General features: G+C 51.1%; 3 protein-coding genes and 1 non-coding gene across 13 annotated transcripts in view; all 4 read left to right on the forward strand.

The window, feature by feature from the left end:
- Nucleotides 1-11735, forward strand: part of ACAP1 (ArfGAP with coiled-coil, ankyrin repeat and PH domains 1) — a 15983-nt gene extending 4248 nt beyond the window's left edge. For 9 of the 10 annotated variants that reach the window (XM_025040114.1, XM_025040115.1, XM_025040112.1 and 6 more), the window contains 23 exons: nt 1-55; nt 628-909; nt 1418-1475; nt 4242-4361; nt 4572-4625; nt 4711-4769; nt 5008-5191; nt 5321-5365; nt 5481-5576; nt 5687-5761; nt 5851-5960; nt 7086-7137; nt 7234-7334; nt 7669-7792; nt 7893-8104; nt 8781-8850; nt 8973-9067; nt 9177-9346; nt 9939-10111; nt 10533-10642; nt 10726-10836; nt 11189-11238; nt 11543-11731. In XM_025040114.1, the coding sequence (XP_024895882.1) occupies nt 1-55; nt 628-909; nt 1418-1475; nt 4242-4361; nt 4572-4625; nt 4711-4769; nt 5008-5191; nt 5321-5365; nt 5481-5576; nt 5687-5761; nt 5851-5960; nt 7086-7137; nt 7234-7334; nt 7669-7792; nt 7893-8104; nt 8781-8850; nt 8973-9067; nt 9177-9346; nt 9939-10111; nt 10533-10642; nt 10726-10836; nt 11189-11238; nt 11543-11643 (2507 nt within the window). In that variant the 3' untranslated portion in view covers nt 11644-11731. Of the gene's footprint in view, nt 56-627; nt 910-1417; nt 1476-4241; nt 4362-4571; nt 4626-4710; nt 4770-5007; nt 5192-5320; nt 5366-5480; nt 5577-5686; nt 5762-5850; nt 5961-7085; nt 7138-7233; nt 7335-7668; nt 7793-7892; nt 8105-8780; nt 8851-8972; nt 9068-9176; nt 9347-9938; nt 10112-10532; nt 10643-10725; nt 10837-11188; nt 11239-11542 lie in introns of all 10 variants that reach the window. The other variant, XM_025040110.1, reaches the window with a different exon arrangement.
- LOC112471422 lies at nt 6712-6830 on the forward strand. The gene has a single exon (XR_003043303.1). It is a non-coding gene; the product is annotated as a 5S ribosomal RNA (ribosomal RNA).
- A 653-nt stretch (nt 11736-12388) lies between the features above and the next one.
- Nucleotides 12389-15271, forward strand: KCTD11 (potassium channel tetramerization domain containing 11). Its single transcript, XM_006922307.3, has one exon. It carries the CDS (start codon nt 13220-13222, stop codon nt 13916-13918), a length of 699 nt encoding a protein of 232 aa, XP_006922369.1. The 5' UTR covers nt 12389-13219; the 3' UTR covers nt 13919-15271.
- Nucleotides 15272-15336: 65 nt separating this feature from the next.
- On the forward strand, nt 15337-17601 carry TMEM95 (transmembrane protein 95). Its single transcript, XM_025040119.1, is given in 8 exon segments — nt 15337-15663; nt 15889-15945; nt 16148-16228; nt 16318-16338; nt 16486-16566; nt 16688-16767; nt 16906-16946; nt 16948-17601. Coding segments are annotated over 8 exon segments (645 nt in total). The 5' UTR covers nt 15337-15494; the 3' UTR covers nt 17063-17601.
- Nucleotides 17602-21748: the final 4147 nt, after the last annotated feature.

Consider the following 21748-nt stretch of genomic DNA (forward strand, 5'->3'; position numbering starts at 1 on the left):
ATGAATCCCTGTGGCTTCTATGGACTCAGGAGAAGGAAACCAGACAACAGAAAATGTAGCCAGTTGGAGATGGGGTGGGAGCCAACTTTCCCCTGCCCTCACCACCCTAGAAGTAGGAAATAAAAAGAAGAGCAAGAGTCTGGGTGCTGTGAATTGGGGGCCCAGGCTGGGCCTACTCAGTCACTGAGGAAAGGGGAGGAGGGAGGGAAGTTCATACACAGGAAACCGCAAGCAGCCAGAGCAGAGAAGAAAGTTTGGAGTAGTCTGGGGGACTGGACTCAAGAAGATCCTTGGAGTCCAAGAAGACCTAACTGCAGCAGGATGACAGTGATAGGTGTGATTCAGTCAACCATACCATCTTTAATTCTTACAACAACCCTGGAGGCAGGGGTTGTCATACCCATCTTCCAGATGAGGAAACAGGAATCAGAGAGCTTGCTCAGGGTCACATAACCTCTAAGTGACCAAATCATGATTTGAACCTATATCTGCCAGACTCCCAAAACTCAACCACGAAAGGAGAAAGAAGCAGAGAGAGACTCAGCCCCCAGCAGGAAGGTGACAGCAGATAGTCTCTGAGGGCGGGGCTGTGGCTTCTCTGATCTCAGGCCCCTCTCCTCTGCCTAGGCCCCGCCTCTGCCCCTCCCAGCGCTGCCTGGAAGTGTGGGGGTTAGAGCTCCTCCTAGGACACCCCTTTCCCTTGGGAAAAGAATTGCGGACCCCCCCCAGGCTCTACCCAGGAGAGGACCCTCTCCTCCTTCCTCATCAACGCCCCTCCTGGGGCAGGAAGTGCCTCTACCTGCATCCCCACCTGCCTGGCCCCAGGGACCACTGGCCCCACAGCAGTCAAACTGAGATGACGGTCAAGCTGGACTTCGAAGAGTGTCTTAAGGACTCGCCCCGCTTCCGGTAAGTGTTCGCAGGTCTAGGGGACAGAGGAAGGGTAGTCCAACTTACCTCAAGATACACACACACACACATACACTTCCCCAGGCCAGATGTCCTAACAGGGAATAGGTCTCAAAGGGACAGGATCAAGCTTGTGGGCCAAAGTAGTACCTCTGCTATCAAATCCAGAGGGGACCTCCAGCCTCTCACCCCCAGAGCTGGCATTCCATCCTCCCTCTTACTGGGACCCCTGCCCCTCCCCCAGCACCTGCTGTGGGCGGTTAGCAACTTCCTGCCCTCGCCACATCCACCCTCCTTCTACCCTTCCTGCTCTGGCCTGGGCTGTAGTATGTATCACACTGTGGAATTAGTGAGCAAGACAGGATAGGTAGGTGGGCCTTCTTAACTCACCAGCTTTTTCTGTCTGTACCCTTTACTCCCTACCCCAACCCCGAACATGACCCTGCCAAGGCAAACAAACCAAATGGACCCAAGCTCTGTTCCCTTGACGCCATTTCTCCTTTCCCAGAGCCTCTATAGAGCTGGTGGAAGCCGAAGTATCTGAATTGGAGACCCGACTGGAAAAGGTGACCCGGGATCAGATTAAGATGAGAGAGGTGGAGCCAGGGAGAAAGTTGGATATGGAGAATGAATCTTAGAAATTATTGAATGCTAATCATGTGGGGTAGATATTTGGGGGCTACATAGAAACACAGAGGTGGTTCTGTTCCCTCAAGGAGGTCAGGATCTTGGAAAAAAAGACTCACTTGTGGACTTACCCAGTCAGCTCTTGAGCCCTGCCTTTGCTAGACCCTGGGCAGTTGGGGAGAGCAAGACTATTTCTGTCCCCATGGAGTCCATAGACTGACAATGGAGGACAAACTAGTAAACACTAAATACAAGACAGTTAGGCCTTCTCTGACCACTCTTTATAAAACAGCACATGCATGTACACGTACACACAAATACACTCCCATCCTCGTTATTTTTCTCTACAGCATTTATCTCAATATGTTTACTTGCTGTATTATATTTTTATTGCCGTGTAACCAATTATTACAAATTTAATGACTTAATAATTTGTTATCATAGTTTCTGTGGGTCATGAGTCAGGGACAGCTTAGCTGGTCCTCTGTTCAGAGTCTTGCAGGCTGTAGTCAAGGTGTTGGTTGGGGCTGCAGTCTCATATGAAGCTCAGGGTTTTCTTCCAAGTTCACATGATTGTTGGCAGGACTTGCTATTGCAGGACTGAGGCCCTTCTCTCCTCAAGGCCATCAAATCTCCTGCCATTTGGCCCTGTGTGCTTCATAGCAGCTTTCTTCTTTAAGGCCAGCAGGAGAGTCTTCCTTGTTTATGCTGGCAAGATGGCATCAGTTTATATCAGAATATAATCACAGGAGCAAATCCATCACCTTTGCCATGTGGCATAACCTAATCACTGAAGTGCCATCCCATCACCTTTGCCCTACTGTACTGGTTAGAAGCAAGTCACAGGCCTCACTCACATTCAAGGGGTGGGGATTGTGCAAAAGTGGAAATCATTGGGATTCACCTTAGTATGTGTCTGTCACATTTGCTGATTTTTTTCTTGTCTGTTTTTCCTCATGAAAATGTGTCATGAGGGACTTTTATGTCGTTTTTGCTCAATCCCCAGTGACTATATCATGGCCTAAAAGTGGATGATCAATTAATATATTTTTTAAATTAAACTTTTTATTTTGAGTTAATTATAGACTCATAAGAAGTTGCAAAAATAATACAGATATGTTCCGCATACCCACTACCCAGCTGTTCCCAATGGCGGCATCTTATATAACTACGGTACACCACCAAAACTAGGAAATTGATATTGGCATGATGCAATGAACTGTCTACAGATCTTATATGGGTTTTACCTGTTTTGAATATACTCTATTAAAAAAAAAAATCTTTGTGTATAATCCAGTGGCACTTTATCTATGTATAGATTCTTATAACTAGCATCATTCTCAAGATAACAAAAGTCCTATCACCACAAAGGAACTCTTTCGTACTACCCTTTGTAATGATACCCTCCCTGCTCCCTTCTCTAATCCATGATAATCACTCATCTGTTCACCATCTCTAGACTTTTATCATTTCTAGAATGTTATGTAAGTGGAATCAATACATTATGTGACCTTTCAAGACTGGCCTTTTTTTTTACCCCACTCAGAATAATGTCCTTGAAGTTTATTCAACTCTTATGTATCAATAGCATCAACAGTTTATTATCAATAGTTCATTTATGAATAATTTATTCCTTTGCATTGCCGAATACCATTCTTTTATACAGATGTACCAGTTTGTCACTACTTCAATCTTATGAAAGTTATGATATATGGAGGAGGAGTGAATAAGGGAAAAACTGGACACTCAGTCCCTCAGCTCCATATAGTGGCGTTGTGAGCATCTGGTTCCTTGTCCCATGTCATAGATATGGGGAAAAGTTTGATTGTGGCTAGTTTCCTGACCATTACTGACCCTGCTAGATATCTCAAGTCAAGTTACATTTCCCTGAAGCCTTCATTAGTCCTAAAAAGTGTTTTTCAGTTCAACAAAAGTTTACTGAGCTAAGCTGACAGGCTTCACAGACAATTGTTCTATTCCAGATGTGGTGACTTAGGCCAGACCCAAGCGGTATTACTTTAGGGGCAGTGCAGTTCTTACAAATAACAAGAGCCAGGGATCAGGAGACCTCACTTTGGCTTCTGGCTCAGCCACCTGGCTCTTCCAAGGAGACACTCCTCAAGCTAGTCACTTGTCTCCTTGTTTATCAAGCCTCCTTATTTGCTATTTAGGACCAGGTGGAATGGGCCTTAGGAGTAACCTAGCATGCCATCTTCCCCCTGACCCTGTGGCCTAGTGATTGCTTAATATTTATGAGGGAATGTTCAATAGGCATAGAATGAGATAAGTCCAGACAGTAAGTACTGTAGAATTTAACACCAACTAGGTAGAGCACACCTCCTGTGAGCCAATGGTGCATGAGGGTGGAGTTTCTAGGGAACTGGATTCAAGCAGTTGGGGCAGGGCAGGGAGAAATGTGTGGGAGCGGATAGAGAAAGATGTTTTGGAGACAAAGCTAACACTGGCTTTGGTGACAGGATGGGAGGAGTTTTGTTTCAGGCACAGAGCAGTGAGAGTAAAGTAACTCAGATGAGAAGGTACCAAGTCTGTGTTAGAAACTGCGAGAGCTAGACTGGGCTGCAGAGAAGTGTAGGCAAGGTTGGAAAGGAGGGGCATAGCCCTGGGGAAGGGAAGAGAAAGTGGGACAGGAGTGGGTGTGTCACCGACTATGGTGGCACATGGCATGACTCCCTATTGCTTCTTAGCTCCTCAAGCTGGGTAATGGCCTCCTGGAAAGTGGACGTCATTACCTTGCTGCTGGCCGTGCCTTCATTGTTGGCATTTGTGATCTGGCCCGCCTGGGTCCACCAGAGCCCATGATGGTGGTATGTAGAGGGCCCAGACCAGGGTGGGATGGGGTCTGAGATGAGCAGAGATCCTGTGGAAGCAGGGGGAGGGTTGGTCTGGAGTCTGCAGGTCCCAGGCCAGAGATAGGCTGGGGCTACCATCCAATTCAGCCATAGCGCTGGGTCTAGAGGTGGGGAGGGCTCTACTACCCCATGCCTGGTACTCTCTCTCTGCCTCTTCTTGCTTAGGAATGTCTAGACAAATTCACTGAGAGCCTGAGCCACAAGCTGGATAGCCATTCGGTGAGTGGGGATAAGTAGGGCTGGTGGGGGGAGCAAGGTTGTCTGTTGTCCTGACCCCCACCTGCCAATTTCTGCTTCCCCTCAGGAGCTTCTAGATGCCACCCAGCATACGCTGCAGCAGCAAATCCAAACCTTGGTCAAGGAGTGAGTTGAGTGGGAAACCAGTCCTCCAGCCCTCTTCCCAATACCACAGGGGCCTCCCTGAATGAAGCTGCAAGACTAGCGGCTTCTGGTGGCCTAATTGCTATCCCCCATCTCAAGGACCCCTTTGGAGTTCTGACTGTACAGAGGCTGAGAGGCTATGAGTGGGCCTACTTTTGGGAGTTCGCTACTGGGGGCATATGGGTATAGCTGGGATTCTTTGTTATCCCCCTACACACAGAGGTCTCCGGGGTTTCCGAGAGGCTCGCCGGGATTTCTGGCGGGGGGCTGAGAGCCTGGAGGCTGCTCTTACCCACAACGCAGAAGTCCCTAGGCGCCGGATCCAGGAAGCAGAAGAGGCAGGAGCTGCTTTGAAGACTGCTCGAGCTGGGTACCGGGGACGGGCACTGGATTATGCCCTGCAGGTGCCTGCCCCAACCTGTCTGCCTAGAGTACCAAGGGCTCAGTCACCGTGAGGCTGGAGAGTCCCTGGTGTGCAGTGGGAGGGGGCACTATGTTTTCAAGACTGACCTGAGGTATTTTTGGGCCCTCAGATCAATGTGATTGAGGACAAGAGGAAGTTTGACATCATGGAGTTTGTGAGTTGTAGTAGTGGCAAGGGCAAGGTGGGGAGGATCCTGCTGATGGAGAGCAGGACAGAAGAGGGAAAAGTCCTTCCTCAGCTCTTCCATCTGCCCACCTTGGATGCCCCAGGTGCTGCGTTTGGTGGAGGCCCAGGCTACCCATTTCCAGCAGGGCCACGAAGAGCTGAGCCGGCTGGCCCAGTATCGCAAGGAGCTGGGCGCCCAGGTAGGGCCCTATAGCGCAGGCAGGTGGTAGAGGGTATTGGGCTCTGAGATAACTTTTCTGGCCTAGTTGGGGGAGGTGGGGGCCATCTAAGATGCCTCTCCTGTGCCCAGTTGCACCAGCTGGTTTTGAATTCAGCTCGAGAGAAGAGAGACATGGAGCAGAGACATGTGCTGCTGAAACAAAAGGTAAGGGCTGGGCTGTGGATGAGAATAAGGTGGGCCTGGGGCCTTGCTCTTACCCACAAAGTTGCCCTTGGACCCTTCTGTGCCCTTAGGAGCTGGGTGGGGAGGAACCAGAGCCAAGCCTAAAGGCGGGGTCTGGTGGCCTGGTCATGGAAGGACATCTCTTCAAACGGGCCAGCAATGCATTTAAGACCTGGAGCAGGTGAGGAGAGGACACCTCAATTAGCCAAACTCATTCAATTAAATATTTTTGAGTGGTTATAGTATGTTAAGCACAGCAAGGGAAAACAGACAAAAGCCCCTGCCTTCAGAGAGTTTACATTTCATTAGCAAGGACTGACAATAATGTAAAAATTAAGTAAATATTATGTTAGTATACTTATATTAGAAAGTAAGAGTGCCAGAGGAAAAAATAGTAAAGAAAGGGATGTGGATAACTGAGAAGGGGTTGCAGTTTTAAATGGAGTGGTCTGAGTAGGCCTCATGACTTCTGAGTGGAGACTTAAAAGGACATCTGAGGGAAGAATGTTCTGAGCAGAAAGGGCCCAGCACCAAGGCCCTGAGAAACCTGAGTGTTCAGAGAAATAGAAAGGAGGCTGTGAGTATGAACAGAGGGAGGGAGAAGGAAGTAGTACGAGATGAAGTTGGAGCTAATGGGGGGGTTGTAAATTATGATACCACCTTGTTAGCTTCTGTAGGGACTTGGGCTCAATGCTCAGGGAAATGAAAAGCCATTGCAGGGTGCAGAGCAGAGTGGTGATCTGCTCTGACTCACTCCTTCCCCTTCTAGGTCCACTGCCAGCCCATATGGGATCTTTGTGCAAATTAGAAATTAGAGCCCATTTCCAAGATACTGCCATCTGTTAAAAAATTGTAGCAATAGACTTACTTTATTAGAAAAGGCATTTTATTGTCATCTGCTGGAAAGTTGTCTTCACAAATATATCAAATCTGTCTACAGCCATGCCACCCTGAACGCGCCCGATCCTATCTGATCTCGGAAGCTAAGCAGGGTCAGGCCTGGTTAGTACTCAGATGGGAGACCACCTGGGAATACCAGGTGCTGTAGGCTTAAAAAAAAGAAAACTAAATAAATAAATACATCAAATCTAAGTTGTCCAAGATGTGAATAGCACCCATTAGATGTCCCCATCTGCACAACTGTCTGTCCTCCCTCCTTTGGAACATCTCATGGGACAGACAGCCCAGGTCTTTCTCCTCTCAGCAAGATCCTTATGGAGCAAAGGGCACAGCCTCTCTGCTGTTCCTGTTCCGAGCCTCATCCCAATGCTGCCTGTGTCCATAACTCTATTTCTATCTCCTCTAGACGGTGGTTCACTATTCAGAGCAACCAACTGGTTTATCAGAAGAAGTACAAGGTGGGTAGCCTGGGTCCTGAAGGCCTGGGCCTAGGGAGACTCGGCCCTTGCTGTAGCTGGCTGGATGTTTGCCCGTATATCACCTTCCCCTGCCAGGACCCTGTGACTGTGGTAGTAGATGACCTTCGTCTCTGCACAGTGAAGCTCTGTCCTGACTCAGAAAGGAGGTTCTGCTTTGAGGTGGTATCCCCAAGCAAGTAAGTGTAATCCCTAGGGATGATGCTCTAATATCTACATCTTTACCAACTGGAAAGGTAGAGCCAATCACAACGGCATCACTGACTGGAGCAGGGACTTGGAAGCCTCCCATGCAGCCCTAGGCATTAACCCTTTGGTGGCTGTACTGTAGGGCAGTCTGCGGGGTGGGCATAGGGTGATGGGAAATATTTAGAAGGATATTACCAACTCTTGCAAAAGTATTTCAGTATGACTGATACCAGTTAATACTAGCTGAATGTCAGCCTGCTCATTCTGCCACATGTTCCCTAGGCCTTAGACCCCTCCCTGCTCTCCATCTCATCTCCTGCCCAGGTCCTGCCTCCTACAGGCTGACTCAGAACGCCTCCTGCAGCTGTGGATCAGCGCTGTACAAAGCAGCATTGCCACAGCCTTCAGCCAGGCTCACCTTGATGACAGCCCCCGGGGTCCAGGCCAGGTACCTTAATATGGGAGTGTAGGCCCAGGCTGCCCAGGGAGATTGGGCATCCCTTCCCCTAGGCCCTGTGGCTACTCCTTCTTTCCCCTGTTTCCCCCAGGGCTCAGGACACCTGGGCATGGGCTCCGCTGCCACCCTGGGTTCCGGCGGGACGACCAAGGGAAGGGAGCCTGGTGGAGTGGGGCATGTGGCAGCTCAGGTGCAGAGTGTGGATGGCAATGCCCAGTGTTGCGACTGCCGAGAACCAGCCCCTGAGTGGGCCAGCATCAACCTTGGTGTCACCCTCTGCATTCAGTGCTCCGGCATCCACAGGTTACTCCCCAAGGCCCCAGGCATTGGCCCCATTCCTTCTGGCTGCAGTGTTGGAGGAACCAAGATAAGAGCCCATTACACAGGCTCTTCTCTTTCTACCCTGCCCTGGCTTCCTCTTATGTTCTGGCGGTCACCGGGCACAGGCCTGGACCAAGCCTGAGGGGCATAAGTTAAACCCAGGCAGGCTCAGCTCCTTGGTGTCCTGGTCTAGCCAGAGTTGGGGGACACTCAGAGGAGTTTATTGGTTTGATTGGAGGAGGTGTGGGGTTAGGGATGCTGAGGGTCGGGGAGACAATGAAGAACAGAGAGAAAAAAGGTGAGGCCTTAGCAAGTCGATATGGTCCTCACCCTGAGTCAGTCTATTAGAAGAAGGGAAGGAGAATGGCTGGAAAGAGTTGTCCAGGCCAAAGTGCCAAGAGAGAAGGAGGTGGCTGGAGAGGTTGAAGCCCTTAAAATAAAATGTAGGAGAAGAAAGGAGAAGAGGGATGGTGAACAGGCAGGATTCTGCCAGATGCAGGTCAGGGCCACATGGCCCCAGCTGCCTTGCTGCCTCTTGGCCCAGCACTTCTACATGGGCCCCCATGCAGGATTTTGTCTCCAAGTCTTTTCGGGAGCAGCAGCAGCTCCCCGCAGCTGCTGCCTCACATAAGGCCTGACTTTCATTCTATTCCTCCAGGAGCCTTGGAGTTCATTTCTCTAAAGTCCGGTCTCTGACACTTGACTCATGGGAGCCGGAACTAGTGAAGGTGACTCGTGGGTATCGTGAAGAGTATGGGGGTGTGGAGTGGGGTGAGGACAGGGTTGCAGAGCCCTGAGGGCTCAGATGCTCACCCCCACCTATCTCTGCTTCTGCCTTGGCTGCCTGTAGCTTATGTGTGAGCTGGGAAATGTAGTCATCAACCAAATCTATGAGGCCCGTGTGGAGGCCATGGCTGTGAAGAAGCCAGGCCCCAGCTGCTCCCGGTGAGGCAGGGGTGGGGAGAGGCTGGGGCTGCCCTCTTCACAGGGAGGGAGGAAATTCTAGAATGGGAGGAGGGAAGACTGTTGTCTTCTTCCCCTACCACCCCTCCAGGCAGGAGAAGGAGGCCTGGATTCATGCCAAATACGTAGAGAAGAAGTTCCTGACCAAGCTTCCTGAGATTCGAGGGCGAAGAGGTGGCCGGGGCCCCCCAAGGGGGCAGCCTCCTGTGCCCCCAAAGCCTTCCATTAAGCCCCAGCCGGGGAACTTCAGATCCAAGCCAGGTATAGGGTTGGTTGGGCATTTGCTGAGCACCTGCTGTATGCTCAGCACTGTGCAAAACCTGGTGGGGAGGTTCAGAGTATAAGACCCAGGCTTTCCCTTTGAGAATGTTGGAGGGGCCAGACAACACCAGCACTGGTTTTAGAAGGCAAGAGTTCTGGGGGTTACAGTGAAGAATGGGAAGGCGCATAGGGCTGGGAATAGGCAAGGAGGACTATGTAAGGGTGTCAACAGCATGAGAAAAGTAAGGACTGAGAATGAGCTAGGGTCTCCAAAGGCCTGTGAAGGAGGGTGTAAGTTTGGCTGGAGTAGATGGAGGGAGCCAAGAGAGCTGAGACAGACCTTCAGTGAGTCAGCTCACCCACAACATCCCAGCCAGTCAGGGTGGTTGGACAGGAAGAGGTTAATGATGTTTTCTAGCCTCTATATCCTAGGGGCACCCACACACACACTCACATTTACCTCTACTTCCTACTACAGTCCCCAGAATCTTGAAAGCCTCCCCATGATCAGGAAGTGACCTGTCCTATTACAGCATCAGGGGACTTTACTGAGGGTTTTCTTCCCAGACTCAAAGCTGATTCTCTCTAACAGAGCCACCCTCTGATAACCTGGGCAGCCTGCATCCTGGGGCTCTGCTGTTTCGAGCGGCTGGGCATCCTCCATCCCTCCCCACCATGGCTGATGCCCTCGCCCATGGAGCCGATGTCAACTGGGTCAACGTGGGTCAGGAGAATGCCACACCACTGATTCAGGCCACAGCTGCTGTGAGGGTCTTGCCAACCTCCCCACCCCACCTTAAGGCTCCTTTCCTTCTCTACTCCAGACTTTCTTGCCCCTACCCCTACCCCATAGGGAATGATAACCAATAGAGACTGGTTGCTAAGAGTGTGTGCTTTAGAGGCAAATGACCTGGATCTGAATCCAGGCTCTCACCACTTACAGTTAGGAATCGCTCTGTGCCTTAGTTTCCTCAGATGTAAAAAGGGATCCTATACCTCATTAGGTTGTACTATGGATATAACGTATGAATACATGTAAAAAGCTAGAGCAGAGCCTGACACCTAGCTGTACCCCTACACTCCTGATCCCATACCCTGCCCCCTGAACTGACCCTACTCTAAAATATCTTTAAATCAGCCTCTAAGGATGCCACATTCTCTCCCCATTCTCCACTTCTCAATGCAGAATTCTCTTCTGGCCTGTGAATTTCTCCTTCAGAATGGGGCTAACGTGAACCAGGCAGACAGTCACGGCCGGGGTCCGCTCCACCACGCAACCATTCTTGGGCATACTGGGTAGGAGAGGCAGCGATGATGGCCTTGGGGAGAAAGGCTCCAGATGGGGTGAGCTGTTGGCTGAACCTGGCTATCCTCTCTAGGCTGGCCTGCCTGTTCCTGAAAAGGGGAGCTGACCTGGGAGCTCAGGACTCTGAAGGCAGGGACCCTCTGACTATCGCCATGGAAACAGCCAATGCTGACATCGTCACCCTGTGAGGATGCCCAAGGGGGCAGAGCTAGTACCTGCACCATCCACATGGGTGGGGCTAATGGGGAGACCTGAAGGTGCCAGGCCTGGGGACTGGCGAGGTCAGCTTCTGGACCGGGGGAGAGACAGGTTGCTCCAAGTGTTGATTGGGGTATGGAGTAGGAAGGAGGCAGGCAGTTTCGGAGGGTGAAGAGCTCATTCTGGAAGGCATCATTCATCAACATTGTTGTCAGGCATCTTTTAAGCACTAGACCCTGGGGAAACAAATAAATAAACAACCTGCTCAAAGGATAGGAAGTTGGAGTGAGGAAGAGTTAAGGAGATTGTCATTCATTCCTTAATTCTCTCCTCTTTAGGCTACGGTTGGCAAAGATGAGAGAGGCTGAAGCAGCCCAGGGCCAGACAGGTAAAGTACCCACCGCACCCCACTAGGCCCAACATTGTAACTCTGGGCTTCTGGCTCCCTGGTGACCTGTCCCCCTCATGTCCATCTTCATCAATTAATTCTATTATTTATTCAACAAATATGAATTAAGCACATTCCATGCACCAGGGCGTCAAAACAAAGCAAAGGTGAGGGCGGTGCCCTGATGGTGCAGGTGTTTCCTCTACGCATGCTCTTACCAGGCTGGCTGGACCAGCTGGCCCCAGCATATTCTCCCATGCTAGGGCCCAGTTGTGGACTCCCAGCCCTTCCTCCCTCCCCTCAGGAGATGAGACGTATCTGGACATCTTCCGTGACTTCTCTCTCATGGCTTCAGACGACCCGGAGAAGCTGAGCCGGCGTAGTCATGATCTCCACACGCTTTGATTTCAGGCCTTCGTGAGCCTGCGAGCGACCCCTGCCCTTCCTCTCCCACTGCTGACTCCGTTGCCATTAAAGCCCATGTACTTTGCTCTTCCCTTCATAGTTCATTTATCGGGTACCACCTCCGGGCCAGCAAGGTGTTGGGCTCTGCGGCTCTTGAGGTGCAGAGTGTATGGGAGTTTGGGAGACCCGAGTCACGCAAGGGGTGACTCCCGGAGAATGAAGTAGAAGTTGCAGCCTCAGCCCTAGCACCCAGAGGCCATGGGGTGGGGCTCTCCGGCTCAGGCGACGCGGCCAGACCCGTTCAGCCCGGGAGAAGCCGCTTGCATGGGCTGAAGCCGGCCTTCTCTCAGGGGGAGCTGGCGTCGGGCCAGGATAGAGAGGCTGGTTCGGCCACCCCGGCCTGGAGGCATCCAGGGAATGCCGCAGCTCAGCATCCGCCCCCTCGGGAATTTCTGACAGGAGCGACAAGAAAGAAACTGATAGTCCCCAAGCCCTGGCCCACGCCACGTTTTCTCAAAGTGGCGGGATTGGGGACTCCTGCCTCCGCCGAGCTGCAGACGTGAGGTCGTGCACACCTGGGGCCGACGGGGCTGTGGCGGCTACATCCGGAGCGAGGCGCCTGAGTCACCCTCCAGACCCCACCCCTGCTGCGTCCGCCCGTCTAGCCCGTCCACCCCGTGTCTCTGGTTCACCACCTCCACCCGAGCAGCGCGAGCCCCGCGGGGGTGGAGGGCGGGGCGCCGAGGGGGCGGGGCTGTCCCTTAAAGGGCCCCAGCGGCTGCCCTGAGGCCACTTCCTGGGGGCGTAGAGGACTTCAGCGGCTGCCGCGGTACCCCGGAAAGGCGGCGACGCACAGGTTCCAAGACCCCCGGCCTGTTCCATCAGAGTCCTCAGACACTCGCAGCCTGGACTGAGCGTGCATCCTCGCTCCTCAGCCGCTACAGGGGCAATTCCGCCATCAGCTCCAGGCAGCCCCGCCTCCATCTCCTGGGACCCGCTCCGGAGCCAGGCCAAGGCCAGACTTCTGACTGGCCCCCGGAACCCTGCGTGAACTCGCCCACTACGACAGCGATTTGCCCGAGAACTCGGAAGCTGGACCCTTTAAAGAGTTGGCTTTGTGCTTGCCACCGTAACCTGCCGGTTGGATTCTGGAAACCCACTGTCTGAAGATCGCAGAAAGGAGTCGCTGATCACTCAGAATCGGATGCGTCTTGACCTAAATTACCCTTCCCTCTTGGGCTTCCCTGTGTTCTTTTCATACGTTCTCTCAGCCTTTCGGGCGTTTCTGTGCCAGGAAACCATCCCCTACCGCCCAGAGAGCTAGGTGAGCCCGGAATCTTGCTACCTTGTACTCCAACTGGTGCCTTCAACCTAGAGTCTGAAACTTACAACTCAATTCTGCACAAACCCAGGAAGTTCTGCCTTTTTTTCTTTTTTGGTGTCTTCAGTACGCCCCAAAATTTCCCCTCCTCCTGTGCCCTCTTCGCCCCCCTCCTTTGGGGGCCCCGTGACCCTGAATGTGGGGGGCACACTATATTCCACCACTTTGGAGACCCTGACTCGCTTCCCAGACTCCATGCTGGGGGCCATGTTTAAGGCTGGCACCCCTATGCCCCCCAACCTCAACTCCCAGGGAGGTGGCCAATACTTCATCGACCGAGATGGTAAGGCCTTTCGGCACATTCTCAATTTCCTTCGGCTGGGCCGCCTGGACCTGCCCCTTGGGTATGGGGAGACAGCACTTCTCAGGGCAGAGGCCGACTTCTACCAGATCCGGCCCCTCCTAGATGCTCTGCGGGAACTGGAGGCCTCTCAGGGGACCCATGCACCCACAGCTGCTCTGCTCCACGCAGATGTAGATGCCAGTCCCCGCCTGGTGCACTTCTCTTCTCGCCAGGGCCCACACCACTATGAGCTGAGCTCTGTCCAGGTGGACACTTTTCAAGCCAACCTCTTCTGCACCGACCCAGAATGTCTGGGTGCCATGAGGGCTCGATTTGGTGTGGTCAATGAGGAGAGAGCAGAGGGAGGCCCACATTTTCGTCTGGAGTGGGCACCCCACCCCACAGGACTCCCCGAAGTGGAGTACAGGAGACTGGGGCTGCAGCCATTGTGGACTGGGGGGCCAGGAGAGCGACGGGAAGTGGTAAGCACACCAGGCTTCCTGGAGGAGGTGCTGCGGGTGGCTCTGGAGCATGGCTTCCGTCTAGACTCCGTTTTCCCTGACCCTGAAGATCTGCTCAACTCCAGATCTCTGCGCTTCGTCCGGCACTGAGAACTGAGAACTGAGAACGCTGCCCTCAGTTTGAGGAATAGGAAGAAAGAAAGCGTCAGCAAAGGGGCTGAAGGCTCCCCTGAAGCCTCTTACTAGCTCTGCTATGGGAACTGTGAGAGTCAAGGGTCCCACTGCTGCACCTATTGGAGCCTAGATGTGGGCAGGCCTCCCCAAACCCAAGCCCGCTGTGGGCCGCAAGTGGTACAGGGAGTCTGGACTGGTGCTAATCCTGGGAGGTGTGGGAAAGCTTCTCCTGGCTTGTTCTTGTCTGAGGCTAGGGATCTCCAGTGTTTCCTTGGTGGGAGCTCAGTATTTAGGGGTCTGAAAAAATGGGGACCCTTCTCTGTCCAGGTTAGGCCTAGCAGAACCCTGTAGGGGTACTGAGGTCTGGGAGGAAGAGGGACTTTGGATTGCTCTAATGTGCTCTCCTGGTTTGTGACTTCTCCTAGACTTGAGTGGCCTGGCCTGGCCTGACCAATGTTAGGCCACAACATTCTGGAACATGGGAAGGGAGATTCTTTGCTGTACTCCAAGCCATTTACTGAAGGAGACAGAAAGGTTACACCTCATCCTAGGCTGGCATAAGGGAACTAGGAGAATACCCAAAACTGTGGGGTGAAGCATCCCTCTGGAGAGCCAAGTATTTTAAAGAATTCCATATTGATGGCGGGGCTGGCCATGGGGAGAAGGGTAGCATCTTCTTGAGTCCTAGCCTTACTTTCTTCATGTGTGTGTGTATGTGTGTGTATGTATATGTGTGCATTCAGTATGTGTCTGGCTGATGTGTGGGTCCCTGACATCCTGGCTCCTATCTGTGTTGCTGGTGATGGTAACTGTGTGCTGGTCTTTCTGTGGTCCCTCATGTCCAGGCCTGTTTGGGGTTGCCTAGCAACTGTTTGGGCACCAGGTGTGTATGTGGTTTGGGTGTGAGTAGACTAAGAATTAGTAGTTTAATCATAAGGGATGTGTGTGTGTTCACGCATGTGCATTCACATCACCACGTATGCAGGAGGGACCTGTTGGGGTTTGACTCACTAGGATCTTCCTGGTGAGAGGTAAAAGAAGTCACTGGGCTTAGCCTGGCCTTAGAGGCCTTTATAGAACTCTTGGTTGCTAAGGCAACCATAGGCTTGTTGCTAGGAGATAGCTGGAGAAGACCCAAGGCTGCCCAGGTCAGAGAGGAGATTAACTTGGAGAGTTTGGGAGAGTCGGGGAGAGTCGGGGAAGATATGGGAAAGGATAGGATTTCTGGGCCCCTGAGGGGATGGGATATTCATGAACAACTTTTTCACTGGGGGAGTCACTTATTATCACTTACAAGAAGAAAAATAAAGTTGCTTTTGGAACCACAAACTTGTAAAGGCTGCTGAGGGCCAGGTTGGGGGTGCCGGTCCCCAGGTCCATGGGCCCCAGCCAGGGATGGAGCAGTGGCACTGTTCTGGAATACTCTAGAACCTCCAACTGTTCTGGAACACTAGAACTTCCAGGCAAATGCTCAGGATCACAGAGCATTCTGAGGCCTTCTGAGCCTAGGTGGGTGGGGCCAGCTCCCCTCTAACACCCCACGAGAGGGCTCATGTGGATGCTGGTGCTAGGTGGGGTCTTCCTGGCAGCTGCCCAGGCCTGTGTCTTCTGTCACCTTCCATCCCGCGACTTGTCGGGCCGCCTGGCTCAGCTCTGCAGCCAAATGGAGGCCCAGTGGAAGGACTGTGAGGCCTCCTGGAACTTCTCAGCCTTTGCCTTAGGTAAGTCCAGACATCCAGGGATGGGCCCAGCAACAGTCACCCCCATGCCTCAAGCAGGGCAACGTGTGGCTTCCCAGCTATTTCTTTCAGTTGTCACCTCAGTCCACAGCCCTCGACACACTGGTCTCTCCCTCTGGGAGAGCTTCTTTGGACCGTAGGAAAGTTAGGAGAGACCCCAGAATCTTCCAGGCTGATGGAATCACAGGTCCTTGTCCATCTCCACAGATGAGCTGTCCATGAACAAAGTCACAGAGAAGACTCACAGAGTCCTGAGGGTCATGGGTGAGGTCAATGGGGGAGGCACAATCTAAAGATTTGGATGGGCACAAAGGAGAAAGATGAGAGGAGGGGGCTAGGGAGCCAGGGAAGAGTGGAGAGTAGGTGGAGACAGGAGGGCATGATGGTGGAAGTGCTGAGTGAAGGGGTGGAGGTCAGTTGGCATTGTTGAGGCCCTGGGGAAAATGACTGCTCTCTGCCTCCCTAGAGATCAAAAAGTCTCCCTCCTCACTCCCTTCATATTGGCAATGGCTTCAAAAGACCAAGCTTCCTGAGTACACCAGGGAAGGTACTGATATGGGGAAGGATAAAGGGGTGCCTAGGATCTGGGGCAAAGAGGTGTATGGCTGAGCGGCTCATCCTTGTCTTTCATTTCAGCCCTCTGTGCTCCTGCCTGCCGTGAGTAGAAAAGGAAAGGGGTTGCAAGGACAAGGGGCTTCGGGGTACCGGAGGAGAGCTTGGCAGTTAGCCTGAGGAAGTGGAATACTCTGGAAGGGTGGAGTTTGGGTTTCCCCTCCCCAGCTCTGGTCCTTCTGTCTCCTGCAGGGGGCAGCACTATCCTGTACAACTGCTCCACCTGCGAGGGCTTTGAGGTGCACTGTTGGCCCCAAAAGCGCTGTTTCCCAGGTCCTTACTCCCCACCTCTGCCTCACCTCACCCAGATCTCTGAGTTCTTAGGCTTCCCCAGTGTCGACAGGTTGGTCCCCAGGATCTTTCACTGCTTCCTGGGTTCCCTGCAGGAAGTCACGATCTTTGGGAAGCCAGAATTCTGCTCCTCTCTGTCTTTGGAGCTGTCCTGCTCTTGGGTATCCTGAGCCTCATGGTAGAGTGAGTTGGGGGATAAGGGCAGGAAAAAGCCTCACTTCCTCTGATCCACCAGTAATTTCCACCACCCACCATTCCTCTTTCAAAAAAACATTCCTCCTCCTTCCCTTCCCAGACCTCCCACTTCTTGTCTTCCTTCAGGTCCCACCTCCTCAAAGCAAAAAGTGACTTATGAAGATGCTGACAAACCGAGCCTCCAGCTGTAAGGAGAATGTACCCACAACTTCCACTTCCCTTGGGGGGTGGGAACCAGCCAGCCCTAGTTCCACCCCCAAAAGTTCAGTCTTCCAGACTCTGAAACCCAGATATCCCCATGATCCCAGTGTCAGAGGGCCTCCAGGGACCCAGGCACCCATAGCTGGAAAGCTCCTCCCCTCCAACCCTCAACCAATCAGATAAAACAGTCACCAATGCCAGGAAAATATCTACAGAAGGAAAGAATCCCCTCCACACAAACCACCACTCCCACGCCCCCCTCTGCCTGTTCCCGGAAAGCGGGGGCTGTCTGCCCCAGAAACTACTCTTGGCCTTCCTACGACTAATTGGGAATCCGGTAATAAGTGTTCTGGAGAACTTCTTCGAGTGAGACCACATCAGTCAGTCTGCTGGCATGCTCTCCCTCCATTTAACATTGTGAAGCCTTGGCCTCCCACAAAGGCTTCTTTCCTGCCAGGCCCAACTAAACATGCTGTGAAATGGCCTCCGCCCTTGCCTCGCCTCTGTCTGCAACTGATGTGGGAGGACAGGGAAGCTCAGTGGAATACAGTGATTCTCAATTGGGGATTTTGCACCCCAGGAGAAGGCAACATCTGAAGACATTTTTCATTGCTTTGATTAGTGGGGATGGGGTGGTATACTACTGGCATCTAGTGGGTAGAGACCAGGGATGCTACTCAACATCCTAAAACGCACAGAAGAGTCCTCCACAACACAGAATTATCTGTCCCAAAACATCAATAATATGAGGTTGTGAAACCCTGGTGTTTGTCCCCTAGCTATCAGGAGTTTTGGTTTGGGGGATGAGAGATGGGACATAAAAAGAGAGGCCTGTCACCAAACACGAGTCTCAGTCTAAGATCTTAGGCCTAGAAGGTATCCTGGCCCTCACCTAGTCTAGTGGTTTCAAACTGGTTACCTGGGGGCCCCAGGGCCAGGGTTCTCAACCAGCTGCACATTAGAGTCACCTGGGAAGCCTGAAAAACTACCCATCTCCAGAGATTCTGAATTTAGTAGTCTCATATTGGGTCTTGGTTAATCTAATTTACAGCCAGGGTTAGCATCATTGTTTTGGGGGTAACCATAAAGGTCCTGGAAAGGGGAGAGGAATGCCTACCTCTTCCAGGAGAGTACCTTCCATGTTATTTTACATGTTCTAGTCCAATCCTTTCATTTTACACACACACACACACACACACACAGAGAGAGAGAGAGAGAGAGAGAGAGAGAGAGAGAGAGAGAGAGAAACCCAGAGATCATACAGCAAGATCATACAACTTGCACAAGATCATACAATTGATTCATCCATTTATTTGACAAATACTTAGTAAGTGTCCACCAGGTGCTAAGCAGCATCACTGCCCAAAATGGGGTGAAAAGACACACCTTCTGACTGCCCAGGCACCACAGCACTCCTCTGGTCTGCAGTAGCTACCTTGTACCCTCCTATGCTGTACCTTCTTTTCAGGCTCAACATTTTAGAGTTGTCCTTGTTTTCACACCTAACATGCAGTGGGTCAACCAGTTCTGCCCATTCTTGAAGGACCTCTACCCTATGTGGCCCCCTCCTCCTGCCCTGTGGCCTCCAGCCCACTCTAGAACCTTTTCACTTGTCTCCCAGATGTGCCATCTGACTCTGCGCATTCCCTTTGAATCCACTGCACCCTCAGCAGCCACACTGGTTTTTTTAAACTCCACCTGCTTACAACCTCCTGTCCAGCATCAGATGATGGCTAAGAACTTGGGCTTTGGAGTTGGGCTTCAAATCCTGGCTTTGTCTCTTAGGTGGACCTTGGGCAAGTCATTTAACTTCTTGGTTTCTGTTTCTTCATATTTTAAATGCAGATCATGTATTTCATTCACTCTATAGCCTTATTTTTCCTGGTTAAATTTTAACATCTCTGAAGAATCCATCATAAATTGAAGACGTGTCATGGCATAATGGTACATATTATAATTGATGATATTTTAAATTCAATGAAATTCGGTGATACTCACCTTATGGGATCACTGTGAGGTCTAAATAAGTTCATATAAAATGTTTGGGACTGTGCCCAACATGTAATGAGCCCTTATTATTAGCTATTATAATCTCTTAGTTAAAACCTTCCTTAGCTCTTTCTTGCCTACAGAGACCTACATATCCCATAGACGTGTCCCTTTACCCTGACATTCAAGGCTCTTGATCAGCCACTCCCCTGTCTTATTTGGTCCTCAGACCAGACCTGTCCAAACACAGATCAAACTGTAATCTCCACCTGAATGCCTCACAGGCATCTCGGGCTCCACATGGCCAAAACCACCCCCACCTCTTCACCTCTTATGATCTTTCTCAAGCTAATAGCAATGCCAACATGCCATGGACATCCTTTTCCCCTCATGCCACTTGCCCAGTTCTCACCAGCAAGTGATCTACCTTTGTAATTATTCTTGGAACCCAGCCCCAATGTGTCCTTGGAGGTCTGTATCTCGGTTCTGCCCCCCACCCCCCAGCCAGACTGAATCACTTGTAGTTGCCCAAACACTGTTTTCTCATGTCTCCTTGCCTTTGCCCAGGCTTGTTCCTATACCTGGGATGCCCTTCTCCTTTGACTCAGACATCATCTCTTCTGGGAAGCCTCTTCTGAGCCCCTGAGGCAGGGTAGAGTGTCCTTTCTGTAGGCATTTCTCATGTGGCACCTATTATATCAGGTGGTAGTGTTTCTTTACACATTCTCCCTCTACATCATACACTACCCTATAAAGCCACTACTTAAGGTTTTGTGTCTTTATTTCTCCAGTGCCTGGCAGATGGTAAATGCCAGGAAGCATTCTGACAACTCCAGCCCCTTCTCTGAACCTTCAATGTTCCCTCCCTACAGAAGCTCTTCCTGAGCATATAGTGCAGGAGGCTGGTAGAGTTTGTGTTTCTTTTCTGTGCACATAAGGCCAACCCACCAGAGGTGGCTGCCAGGGCAGGGCTGCATTTTCTGAGCCTCTCACTAAACAGGGGAGGCTGCTGTGAGTGTGGCAGTTTTAAATAATGGCCCCCATAGTCTTTGATATGCCTCCTATTCAGGGGTAGGATTTATGTATCCTCCTCTTGAACCTGGGTTTCATGACTGACTGATCAGCTAAATGTGGCAAAACAGTTACTGGGCCACTTTCAGGTCTCAGGCTTTAAGAAACTGGTACCTTATGTCCTTTGCCTCTTGAGACTCTTGCTCTGGAACCCAGTCACCATGCTAAGAGGGTGTCCAGTTTACATGAAGAGTCCACATAAAGGGATTCAGCCAAAATCTAGCATCTATTGCCAGACATAAGAGTGATAATACAGCCCCTAGCTATCAAGTCACCCTCATACTTTCAGTTTTTCCAACTAAGGCCCTAGACATAGTGGAGCAGAGATAAACCATCCCCACAGTGTTCTGTTGGAATTCCAGATTCTCAAAGTCCAGAAGCATAATAAAATAGTTGAGGGTTTTTTTTGCCACTAGGTATCTCTCTATTCAACAACAGATAACTGGAACAATGGGACAGAAAAAGGAGCCTAGGACTTGGCACTAAAGACCCTTGACATGTGCAGTCTCTCCATAGGGCTGCGTGTCGTCATGACGTGATGGCTGGCTTCCCCTGAGTGAATTATCCAAGAGAGGAAGGCAGAAGCCACATTGTCTTTTATAACCTAGCTCAGAAGTCACACACCATCCTTTTCTTAATATCCCCTTGATTACACAGATCAGCGCTATTCGTTGTGGGAAGGCACTATACAATAGTGTGATTACCAGGAGGGAAGGTTCATTGGCAGCCATTTTGGAAACTGGCTACCATACATGTAGACACATGTGTTAATAGTTAGTTCTTCAATAACTCCATAAAGTAGATACTCCTAAAAGACTTATTTTGAAAATAAAGAAACAGATACAAAAATATGAAATAATTTGCCTAGATTCACCGGATGGTAAGTGGTAAAGCTGGGATTCAGGCTCTAGAGGTGAGGTCCAAGCTAGTGTACTGAAAGGCCTTCTGCTCTGTTGTAAGCCTGAAGGAATATGGTAGATATAAAAGTGCTTACACTTGGGAAAGCAAACCAACAGATACATACAAGGGGGTGGGCTGGTGACTCTGAAAACTAGTGAGGAAAATGCAAATTGGGAAAGGATGGGACCTCAGGGTCCTGGGAGATGGAGATGGGGTAATGGAACAGGAGGGTCTTACCCAAGGGTCTGGACAGAACCAACCACGTAGGATCAGGAAGTACCAAATGTGAAGGGAGGAAGGGATGGGTTCATAAGGAGAATGCTTATGGATTTGGTTTGGAAACCCCCATCCCCATTGCTTCCAGCAAAGGAGCTCTTGATGTCAAGAATCTCCTTTGCTTCACCCACCCAGATTACTCTGTCTCATCTATTTGTTAGACAAAGCTTACTGAGCACTTATCATATAAGCCAGACACTAGGTTGGGGATGGGGGGACACGGCAATGCCCAGGCAAGATGAAGCCCTTTTCTACCTGGAGCTTGGAGTCTAGCATGGGAGACAGACAAGTTACTGGTGAATTCTACCAGAGAAATGAGTTCAATGATGGGAAAGCAGAAGGATCTTAGGGTGCAGGGGAAGAGACCAGACCAATTAGAGATAGGCTTCTTGAACTTAGCAAGGCTAAATTGGAATAAGGGTGGGAAGACTCTTCCAAGCAGAGGGAACAGACACAAAAGCTCAGAAGAAAGATCTAGAATACTGATGTGTTTTTCCCTGTTGAGATGTTGACATGGGTGAGGTAGAAGGGA

Source organism: Pteropus alecto, unplaced genomic scaffold (genome assembly GCF_000325575.1).
Source record: "Pteropus alecto unplaced genomic scaffold, ASM32557v1 scaffold398, whole genome shotgun sequence".
NCBI classification, from domain to species: Eukaryota; Metazoa; Chordata; class Mammalia; order Chiroptera; family Pteropodidae; genus Pteropus; species Pteropus alecto.